The 12,699-nt window shown below is 36.1% G+C and overlaps 1 protein-coding gene across 1 annotated transcript in view; it reads left to right on the forward strand.

Annotated features, from left to right (window-relative positions):
• auts2a (activator of transcription and developmental regulator AUTS2 a) overlaps positions 1–12,699 on the forward strand; it is a 335,804-nt gene that overhangs the window by 64,323 nt on the left and 258,782 nt on the right. Inside the window, exon 3 of the mRNA XM_079860573.1 lies at positions 5,400–5,621. Within this exon, the coding sequence (XP_079716699.1) occupies positions 5,400–5,621 (222 nt within the window). The remainder of the gene's footprint in view (positions 1–5,399; positions 5,622–12,699) is intronic.

Below are 12,699 nucleotides of genomic sequence, written 5' to 3' on the forward strand. Positions count from 1 at the left end.
GCAGATGGATTAATGAAGTTTGCCATGTTGTCGAAAGATTATTATAGTTCCTGCAGAAGAAAAGCCCACAAAATTAGGCCCATCCGTGTCCCAGACTATGGTTCTGGTTCAGCACATGCTCGAGCGCTAGTGATCATGGAAGTGATTGCAGTGGAAAAGCCATTCAGGTTCACGCTCAGTATGCTTGACAAACTCAGTTTCCATATCCTAAATAATCTCTTGCGCTTTTCTGTCATTCCAGACAGTTTCCAGACCGCCCTAGATTCCACCCTCCTCTAAAGTCTCCCTTCATACGGCATTGCTTATTGTACGCTCTTATGGCCTTTTTGATTAAAATCTGATGTATTTTTGAAAAAAAGAAAGAAGGATAATTTAAGTTTTTGGCTCAGATACTTAAGGGATAGATGCTACTGTTCAGATATATACTTTCTACTGCATACTATTTTTTAAATATCACTTTGAACAGTACGTCATTATAATGGTTTCAAATAGGGCTGTGCGATATAGGCTATCATTTTAGCATCAATATCAAAATGTGTGCATCCGTGATAGTTAAATGACAGGATGTGTGATGTCAAGTCTCGGGATCGTAGTTGTACTGTACTGACCAGGCCTCACGGTTCAAAACACACGTGATTCACATGTTAATTGCAAAGTTTAACCATCATAGAGTGAAAGATTATCATTTGCACATTTTTGGTTCTCTCAGTTTAAACCTTCAAGCGATTTTAAAAGAAGACACGGAAGAGAACTCAGACCTCGCTGTTTTCTGTGCGCACATAAAGTCGAATTCCGTTCCCTTTCACTCTGTTTGTTCTTAGACAGAAACATACACTCAAAATTATGTCAAATGCCTGTCTCAGCGAGTATTCTCATAAACACAGTCGCATAATTAATTTGCATGTGAGTTTTATTTATTTTTATACCATGTATTCTCCGTGTAAATTTATACACACCGAACCATGACGCCCGTGCCGTTTCGGTTCAATACGAATACATGTACCGTTCCACCCCTAGTCTACAGTGAAATACAGTCACACATTACACTGTTTGGCCAGTATTTTAACCGTGTTTAATCCAGCTACTAGGTAACTGTATGCTAAAGTTAGCTGCTGACTAGCGTCACGTGCAGCGAAGCGATGTTTCTGTTATTCTAACGTCCGTTTTCAGAGCATCCAAGAGAAGCACAGGCATAACAGTAGCACCGAAATGAAGCACAGAAATCCGCATTGATATTCGGTCCGGTAGATAACGGTCGTTAAAGCACCAGTGCCGTATTAGCACCGGGTCTGTCAGTAGCTACCCAACCCTAGCAACGACGACACTAGCAACGACGACGCTAGAAAAGCAAAGCCAGTCCTTCACTAGCCTATAGTGCGTTGGTCTCTTTTTTTATTACTTATTTCTCTGCATTGAGCGACAACCCTCTCAAATATAAGACACACAAACAGAACAAATAAAAGTCTCAGATTCACTGTCTGTAATTGCTAAATTCTTGCTTACTTATTGTGACATGATAGCAACCCTTCTGCTGTGATAATGCAACCTCAACTACGCTATCAATATCCAAAGTAGCCGAACATCGTGTCGCCTATTCATATTTTTTCTCGAAGTTGGCAATAACATATCAAAAGTTTTTAATTAAATATAAATGAGTTTTCTCCAAGGAACTTAGCTCCTTCCTTAGGCACTGGATGAGGTCTGCTCACTCTGCTGGAAAATGACTCTAGGCGCAGCGTGCGTCCAACACGTGTTCCACAACAACAACTGCCCACAGATGCGCCCGCCTAATAATCGGCTCGATATACTTGTATATTGGCCGATGCCGATTATGTTAAAAAATGCAAAAAATCGGTCGATTAATCGTCCGACCGATTAATCGTCCGACCGATTAATCGTCCGACCGATTAATCGGTCAACCTCTATCAAGAAGCCATTCGCAACTTCCGTGCATGTTCAACTGATTGGACTAGAATTTTTCCATTAACATACTGAACATACCCTCAGTCTCGTCTAGATGTTGTTTAAGAAGAGCTTCTCCTCTCAAGCAGCTGAAGTGAATCAACCTCAGCTTGATTTTTTGAGTCTGAATGATTCTGATCGCTGAATAGAGAGAAATTGAATGAATAGAGGCTGTCCCTCAGCACAAATACCCAGAGTGCTCTATCAGAGCTGAAGAGTTGATGGCTGGTTATCAGCCTGTTGTATCTTGCAGTCCTGACATGCTCCGTCTGCTCAGCCGAGAGCTCTTTTGATGTCTCTGACTTCAAGTACATGAACAAGGCTATTAAACATGTAATGTCTCTGAAGCATGTAATCTGATTTAGTACATAAGTTTAACATGATGGATCAGCCCCGCAGGCGGATGAGGGCTGATGGTGTATCTGCTCACAAACACACACACACACACACACACACACACTTGCACGGTAGAAGGTTTGCGTCTTGCACGGTATATTCGGTTTGATCAGATACATAAAAACACATTTCTTTACGTTTGAGAAATGGTGGATTTAATCTTCTAAGGGCTTGGAGTGATGCAAAATAAACACACAACTTTGTACATAAGCAGTGCTTGCTTATGTTTAATTTTACTGGACTGGTCTACAGAGACATTTGCTGATAAATCTGAAGGCTTTTTAAATAGAAGAAACATTTGTCAGAGCTATTACTCATTTTTAGTCACACACTCATGCACAGAGCTTAAAATGAAGAGCATAAAAGGAGCTGTCATTTAAGAAAATTAGCGAAGCTCTTGAAAATGAGACAAAAAGGACAGTGTTCTACATCTCTGAAATAAGATATGCAAACTTTGACCAAGTGGAGAGGCATGAGATCATTATTTTTACATTAAACAGCACTCTGCTGCCCATCGTTTTGTAATTGGTCTGCTCCCTCTTGTACTTTTTTTCGACAAAGATTGTAATGCACTTTTTATTTTATCATTGCGATTCCTAAAGAATGTGTGGTTTGAATAGTTTTGTAATCCCTTCTTATCTTATGATACAATAGTAAAAATTACATTAGAATAGATTGGTTTTTGCGAATCACTACAAACTGTCAGCTTCAGATTCAATGATTAATTTGGTTTATCACTCAGAATTGTTCACGGAATGTTTAGTAAGAAAATATGTCTTATATACACCACCGTTCAAAAGTTTGGGAATCTGTTTTTTAAAAGTCTTTTGTGCTTACCAAGGCTGCATTTATTTAATCAGAAATACAGTAAAATAGCAATTTTGTGAAATATTATAATTTAAGTTTTTGAATACATCATAAAATGTCATTTATTCCTGTGATAGCAAAGCTGAATTTTCAGCAACATTTCTCCAGTCTTCAGTGTCACATGATTTTTCAGAAATAATTATAATATGGTAATATATATATATAATTTTGTTTTCATCTTGCATTAGATGTTATAAATATAGGCTAAGCCCTGTTCACACTGACATTGCTACAAGTTGCCAAGTCATTGTGCTGTTTCTAGTAGACATTCCTACTCTGAACTGTATTGAATGTCTCATTTTTCCTTCCTGTAGTGTACAGTTTTCAGCACGGGAAGTATCTATCTCTCTATAGCTGGAGTATAATAATGTAATTGATTCATTCCGTAAGCACAGAGATATGGTGATACACAGCTCCCCTGCAGAGACGAGCTTTGTCATATTGAATATTGATCTTCCTGTCTAGAGTTCTCAGTGGATGAGAAAGTTCTGTGTCAGACCGGAGCACTGCGCCTCTGCTTCCTCTGCCGTTCTTCAGACTCCTTTTATCAGAACACTTGTTTTTCTGTGGGGTAGAGATTATTTTATTTAGCAGCTTGGCAGAACAATGTTTGCTGGAGGTAGACAAGCGTACGCCTACTGGAGAGTGTACGGCTTATGTTGTGTAATGTCTTTTAGCACAAACAATATATCCGGTCTATAGCAGGAATAGTCTTCATACTGTTTATTAATGGTCCTTAAAGACATGAAACAGCATGTGCATTTAATTTACATCACACTCATTTCCATAATGTTACACATATTTCAGAGTGAGACAGAATATACAAAAGTTTGGGGTCAGTATTATTTTTAAATGCTTTTTGAAAGAAGTCTCTTCTGCTCACCAAGGCATTGATTTGATCAAAATAAATAATGTTGTGAAATATTGAAAATAACTGTTTTCTATTTGAATATTTATGCTGAATTTTCAACAAGCTTTAATGTCACATGATCCTTCAGAAACCAGTCTAGTATGCTAATTTGCTGTTCAAGAAACATTTCAAGAAACAGTTTTGCTGCTTAATCTGCTGCACTTTTTTTTTAGATATTTTCTTAGATAAATAGAAATGCAAAAGAACAGCATTTATTTCAAAATAAAAATATTTTGTTAGCTTTACTGTCACTTTTGATGATGATTAAATGTAGTATATTTCTTTAAATTCTTACTTTGATCCCAAACTTTTGAACGGTTGTGTAGTAGGAAATACTGTTCAGCAAGGCTGGATTTTATTCATTTACATTTGATTGGATTGTAAAAAGTACTATTTAAAGTGAACAATATTTTGTCTTCGCCCAGCAGCCTTAGTTAAAGGGATGGTTCGGAATAAAAACCTTTGCACCATGACCTCGAGCCAAACACCCCCCCAGAAGCATTTTTTTCCCTTGTTTGAACATTATTAAAGTTAGAGCTTATTTAGAGATATCAGCCAGATGGCTTAGTGCAGGCACTAATGGATCCTATGATGTATCTTGTAAATTACCCCACTAATAATGCCCAGAATGGTACCAAACTTATACAGTAGTACAAATAGGTTCTGTCCTTAGGCATTGGAAAGTTTGTAAGTACATCAGGAGTTTATTTAAATAACACTTGCCCCATGGCGGCTCATGCTACTGCTAACCTGGACGTCGACGTCACTTCAGTGGTTTGGGAAAAGCACGTAAAAGTCCTGGCAGAAAGCGATGCATAAGGATGTAGTATAACGACGCCCAGTTCCAGGAATGCACTAATATTTTGTTTGCAACAATTATTAGTTAACACTAAGTTGTTAACACTTCGGAAAAAATAATAATTCGTCGTTACACTACATCCTTATGCATTGCTTTCTGCCAGGACTTTTACGTGCTTTTCCCAAACCACTGAAGTGACGTCGACATCCGGGCTCGGGGTCATGGCGCAAAGGACCCTAAGTTGCTTTTACCCTGAACCATCCCTTTAAGTCAGTAATCAGGAAAGCCATTTTAGAGGCTTAAAAAGTTCTTGCATTTTGTTAAAATATTTTTTCTCTTTAGAGTAACCTCTACTAATGAATTGTGCAGCATAATATTTATTATGAAAGGAAAAGATTCAATTTTCTGCATGTCGCCTTTAATCCAAAAACTGTTTTATACTCATATCTATTTTTTTTCTGTTAGAAGGACATGACCCTGAAGCCCCATGAGCGGAGGCAGAACCAGGCAGGACCGCTGCGCAAGAAGAAGCCCGGACGAGTGCCGAACGGACTGAACATAGACCTACACAAAGACCGACTCAACCACAACAACCACCAGCACCACCACTCAGACCAGGAGAACAACCCTCACCTGGCCCATACACACAGCAAGAAGAAGAAACACCTGCAGAAGAAACACCGACCTGTGAGTTTAACTTTAGCTCGCTACATCTGTCCAAAAATCATGATTGTGATCTGTTCAAACAGGAACTGGGAGCCTTGATGTATTTGGCAGATTTTGTTGGTAGATTAAAGGCATTCTATTGATTCCCCACAAGTGCATGAGCTTCAGCATTTGGTTGGAGTAAAATTGGTGTCAGACGGAGCTGTTGAATAAAGTTTATTTCTGCTGCGAAATTATAAATAGTTGTAATAATAGTTATCTATCTATCTATCTATCTATCTATCTATCTATCTATCTATCTATCTATCTATCTATCTATCTATCTATCTATCTATCTATCTATCTATCTATCTATCTATCTATCTATCTATCTGTGTTTTATATGAGTTTTATATAACTATATGTGTTAATATTTCTATATTTTTTTCCTTCATTTTATTTTATTTCTAATTTATTTCATGTAATATTTATATTTTATTTTATTTCAGCTTTATTGAAATGATCAAAAATAGGTTTAATACTTTTTGTTTTAGTCAAAGATAATAACCCTGTTCTGGATGGGTTACTGTCTGTTCCCTTTGCACCTAATTATAGTTTACCTCAAGGCACTGCTTTGTTTCAGTGTTTTTTATGAATGTTTTTACAAAATGAAGTCATGATTAGATTGTGTACTGAGATAATGCAAACCTACAGTCATGTTCATTTCTCAAAGCCGTGTATAGTGTCTATGTCTTCACTGAGAATGACTGAACAACAGAAGAGGTGCGCCAATCTGACTCCATTAAGGCAGAGCTCATTTGAATCAAGTAATTGTCGATGATCATTAGCCATCTCTGTCACTGTGTAAGACTTATTACCGATCTAATCGAAGGAGGTAATTAATATGATACTAGGTTTTACAGGCAGGCAGGTGGTTTGTTGGATCTTTCAGACATTATACAATGACAAAAGTGTGGACTGATTTCCAAAAGTGCTAAAGCAGAGAGAGAGAATAATAGAGATTGTGTCCTCTAAGATTAGATGTGTAAAGACACTGCTGATTAACTCCGTCATTAAGGATGAACGAGGAGCGAACGGGCTCCGGCTTTTTTTGACTTGTTTTATGGTGCTAATTAAATTAGTCACTCTTGTTATTGTTGCTGCGAGGTGCTGCTCTCTTGCTCTTTGTGTTTGTGTGTGTTTGTGACATCCTCTTGTTTTTACTAATGAGTATTTATGGCATGTTTACACAGAGGAATTGCCACTACATAGCAAGCAATCAGATGGCCACACACGCTACATTGAACACACACACACACACACACACACACACACACACACACACACACACACACACACACACACACACACACACACACACACACACACACACACTCATGTACGCTTTAAGGAACAGTTCACCCCAAAAATGTTCTGTCATCATTTACTCACCCTAATGTGGTTCCAAGACCAGTATGATTTTTTTTAAACCATGGAACTTAAAATATTATGTTTTTTAACAATGTCCTGGCAACTCTTTTCAGTATAATTATGTTTATTTAGGGGATATTAAGCACAAATAAACAATAAACAATATTTCTCACATAATAACACAATATTTCTCATAAAAGTGGTTCATACACTTTATTTTAAGCCTTGTAAAGTCATTCAGTAAATTTGTGTGACAAATTTTTTTTATTTGCTGACAATCTTCCTCTCCGGTGAGCTGTGAATCACTGTATTGAACTGATTCATCTAACTTTATTCATTGAAAGGTTATGGCTCAAAAGAATGATCCTGTCATATAGTCTACATAAAATTATAATGAGAACATCATTATAATTGTGTGATTGGGACATGATGAGACTTTTATTTTTGTAATCAGGCTCTCAAAAAATTAATACAAATTTCGGATTTAGATTTATCTGCCAAAATATCGGTTATTGGCTTTCAAATATAAATAATTATCAGTTATCGGTATCGGCCAAAATTTTCATATCGGTGCATCCCTACTTTAAACACACTTTCATAGGCATACACACACTTTCTCCATAGATAGAAGCTGTAGACAGGTACCATTTGTCCTTGTTAGAGAGAGAGAGAGAGAGAGAGAGAGAGAGAGAGAGAGAGAGAGAGAGAGCTCCCAGCTCTCTTGTTCATCATGTGTATTCTGCCCATGGCTGAATTAAGAGCAGACAATCCATCTCTCATGGAGCAGGCTGAGGGAAGTGATGGCTGGGACACTTTAAGCTTTTATCAAACACCAAGGCAATGGCCATAAACTTGAGTTACGCTGGATGGTGAGGAATTAAATTCCTTTTCTTCACTGTTTCATCTGCTTTCTCCCTCACCAAAATTGTGCTGCACAGGTGTGAGTTTGACCTCTAGGGCATGTATCAAACATGGAAATGTTTCATGGATATATATACAACTTGTTTCTTGCAAACAGTTTATGATAGATTTGTAAACAATGAATACGTATTCTATTAAACAATGTGGTTTGTTAGCCACAGTTTCATAATCGGTTTATGTATATTCTGTATCTATGTACACTACCGTTCAAAAGTTTGAGGTCGAGATTTTTTTTCATGTTTTTGAGTCTTCTGCTCACTGAGGCTGCATTTATTTGATCAAATGTAATAACAGTAATGTTACATTATTACAATTTGAAATAAGTTTTCTGTTTAAATATATTTTAAAACGTTTTTTTTTCCTGATGGTAAAGCTGAATTTTCAGCATCATTACTCCAGTCTTCAGTGTCACATGATCCTTCAGAAATCATTCTAATATGCTGATTTGTTGCTTGAAACATTTATCATTATTATCAATGTTGAAAACAGCTGTTCTGCTTAATATTTTAGTGGAAACCATGATACTTTTTTTAAGGATTCTTTGATAAATAAAAAAAATCAAAAGAACAGTATTTATTTGAAGTAGACATTTTTTGTAACATACATTTGATCAGTTTATTGTGTCCTTGCTAAATAAAATAAATTTTTTCTTCTTCTACTTCTTCTTCTTCAAAAAAAGAATTCTTACACTAAGTACATATTGCAGTACATGACTGTAGAACTGTGTTTTATACTACTACTGTATTTTGATTTCTACTTTAAAATCTGATTTTCTTACTGGGTTTCACACAAGGATCCCATATTTCATTTTTTGCTTGTGTGTGTGATTGTGTGAGTGAGAAAGTTCTCAGTTGTGTGTGTGTGTGTGTGTGTGTGTGTGTGTGTAGGTTTGAAGTTCCAGCAGATGGGTCTCAATGTTTCCTGGTGAGTTGACTCAGTTGACAGCTCTGACTCACCTTTATGTTGCTGTCACACAAAATATTGTTCACAGTCTTGGCTTCAGAACCCTTGGCTGCCCTCTCTAGAGCCCTGAACAGCTGTCCACTACAGTGCCTGTGTGAAGAGCACTGATTTAGAAAAACAGGGAATCTGGCGGGCGACCCTGGGGAAGGCTGATTTGATCCAGAGGAGTACTCATTTCACATACGGCCAGGAAAACATGATTATCCATCCATCCATTTTCCAAACCGCTTGTTCTATGTTGGGTCGTGGGGATGCTATCTATCTATCTATCTATCTATCTATCTATCTATCTATCTATCTATCTATCTATCTATCTATCTATCTATCTATCTATCTATCTATCTATCTATCTATCTATCACGCAATTAACGCATCATCTGATGTTTTCTGATCATCTGAGCGTTACAATCAGGGTTTGAAATTAACACATGCCAAATGCTGGGTAAAAATCAACTGTGGTGGGTAACGCTGTCAAAATAGCCGTTTTGACGTGTTATTATGTTTACTCACTTTGCTGGGGAAGTTCGTCTAAGCTGTGACATAGTTAATCTGGGTTATTTTATTTATTTTTTTTCACCTTTTTTTTTTTTGTTCTGAATGGCCGGTAACTTAAAAATGTAGTAGCCAAATTGGCCGGTGAGAGAAAAAGTACATTTCAAACCCTGGTTTCAATATATGATCACACTACTCATGTGGACAGAAAGCTGCTTCAGACAGCGCTTGAATGGACAAAAACTATGACTATGATGAAGGAGAAGAAAGTTCAACACTCTTACTTCAACAAAACAAACAAACAAAAACACAAATGTGATGTTCATCTAAAGTTATTTTTATTTATTAGTAAGGTCGAATTGGATCATCAAAAGTCAGCAGCAAAGACAATGGTGAAGAATAATAAATTAGATTAAATACATCAAGTATATTTGTTTTATTTCACATATTCAATTATTGCAGGTTTGCGTAATATTCTAAGTTTGCATTTCACTGTTTTTATTCATTTTGAGAAATACTGAATCTGTTTATGTGCAAGTCGGATGAGTAAATGCATGCTCACATTTGATCTAGAGCTATAATCTAGAACATAAAAATATGAAGCAGCACCACACCATTTTGATTAGTGAAGACTGGAGTAATGGCTGGTGGAAATTAAAATCATCTTTGCCATCACATGAATAAAGTACATTTTATAGTGTATATAGATAGATTTATATTTGAAAAATGAAATGAATTTGTTTAGTTCATTCATACATTTATAATGTGGTGCATGTGCAGATAGGCAGAGACATGTTCAGGTAGGAGGGTAGACCAAAGCCACATAGGCAGGGCTATCTAGGCACTCTCTTCTGTTTGCAGTAAATCCCAGATTCACAAACAGCGGCCATATATAAACATAACCCCAGCAACGGACTCAGATCCATGATGCATTACCTTCTCCTGATAAAACCCTGCAGCCAGGGAAAAGAAAACATCCACCTCTTTGTCAAGCTCTTATAGGCATGTATGACAGAGATATATGAACATGCTTCTCTCATAACCCAGTGGTAATTAGAGGCTGCAGGAATGTTTAGAAATATTAATTATGAGAGCTGTCACAACTACCGTATGTACGGTTCACATCAGAGTGTTGTGTTTTAAAGGAGTTATATCTTGATTTGATAATTTAGTTATCTTCTGTTGTGCTGTTATTGACTACTGTGACAAATTCGAAAAATATTGACATTATATTGATATGAGTAGTAGATGGGACAGGGAAAGATTGTGGTTGGTGCACCCACATGACCCCCTAGATTAGAGATGGGCGGTTTAATGCACTTTTTATTTTAGCCATTTCTTATAAGGCCACACTTTCCTAAAGAGTGTCATTAGATTTGTTGTGCCAGTATGTCTCTATTTCAATTGTTTCTCTGATTTAAACTTCATTAGCAAAATGAATAGCATTTAAGAGCATTCAATTGCCTTTGGTTTTAGTTCAGACTGTTTCAATTAATCACTTAATCACTCAATTCGTTAAAATGTGATATGTTTTCTAGCATTTTTAACTTTAAAACAGTTTTTTGTTTATAGAACTATACACTCCCATTCAAAAGCTTGACGTTAGTACAAATTAGTTTTTTTTTAAAGAAATTAATACTTTTATTCGGCAAGGATGCATTAAACCGATAAAAAGTACAGTAACAGTAAAAGCATTTATAATGTTACAAAAGAAAAAGTTTATCAAAAGTAAAGATGAAAAACCGCACTCTCAGGTTCTATTTTCATACATTTATTATTATTACCATGTCCTCACAGACGCGTTTCGGCCTAAGCCATCATCAGTGTGTGTGTGTGTACAAAAGAAAAAGTTGCCACACAAGTATTGTACTACCGTACCTTTTAACATTGATAATGGTAAGAAATGTTTCTTGAGCATTGAGCAAATCAGCATATTAGAATGATTTGTTAAAGATCATGTGATACTGAAGACTGGAGTAAACTATAATAAATAATATATATTATACATTGTGTCAGTTTTGGGAAAAACAGTGTGCTGATTATTTTTTAATACAGCATTTAAAAAAAAAAAAGTGTACTGTACGTTTATACTTACATTATACATTTACAGTATAATTGGTTACAATGGCTGTTTGACATTGAATATTGACAGTGTTGCTTAGTCCTACCATAGAGAGCTCATGTTGGTGTCTGCGTTCATGCACTAATCACAGGCCCATGCTCAGACGAGGTTAGCATGGTTGTCATCTGCCTGGAAGTTTGTGTGTGTGCAAGACATGTGTCTATGAGTCAGTATGTGTGAATGTGAAGTGTGTGTGTGTGTGTGTGTGTGTGTGTGTGTGTGACAGCAGTGGCATGCTGAGAGGCCCATCTGGCCAGACACAAACACACATTCTCTGGCCTTGCCGCTGGGAGCTGTGTTCAGTTGTTTGTGTGAGAAATGTACACAGTGTGACACTGCCGAAGAGGACACTGGGCCGATGTTGTCCTGATCAGTATGTCCTCTTATTTACACACAGCCCTGAAGGCTGAAGTATGTGTGAGTGGCTAGTAGGGTTGGGTATCGTTTATTTTATCGATTCCGATTCTTATCGATTCCTAATTTCGATTCCAATTAATAAATTCCAGATAATACTAATAAAAAAAAACATACGATTTTATTCACATTTATTCTAAGTCTTCTAAGCCACAAATAAATAACAACTGAACAAAGATATGATTGAAATAAACAGTGTTTTAAGATTTTCATGTATTCAGGTACAGAAACTTTAATCAAATGTAAAATAACACTGCACTTTATAAATAAAATATATACAACTATACTTACAAAGGTTATTCAGTCAAGAAAAGCGAGTGAATTTTCTCTTTGTCTTTTGTTGATTAACGTTATTATAGAGATTCCAGACCTTAAGTGTCCGATTCCAGAATGCAGGAGGCTTGTATACATGGTCCAAGATTAACTTTTTGATTGAGAAAGTTTACAGATAATAAATATTTGTTAGTGGATTTTAATATTCTATTCTATTGTATTCTATTCTATTGTATTATATTATTTACATTAAAATGTGTAATATATTTTGATCCTTATTTTTCACATTAAATATCCAAATGAATGTAGGAACAGCACCAAGACTGTATATTTTAATTATTTTATTACATTACAGTATAATTAAAAGCCATCATTTTAAACAGTTTATTGGCTTAAAAATATGAAACTTTTGATGTAAGTGAAGTTAATAAAATCTTTACATAAACTCATTTTAATAAATGTCTGTGCCTTTAATATAATGAGTTTTGAATAGAAATAGTGATG

The sequence above is a fragment of the Squalius cephalus genome (genome assembly GCF_949319135.1).
Source record: "Squalius cephalus genome assembly, chromosome: 24".
In the NCBI taxonomy this organism is placed as follows: domain Eukaryota; kingdom Metazoa; phylum Chordata; class Actinopteri; order Cypriniformes; family Leuciscidae; genus Squalius; species Squalius cephalus.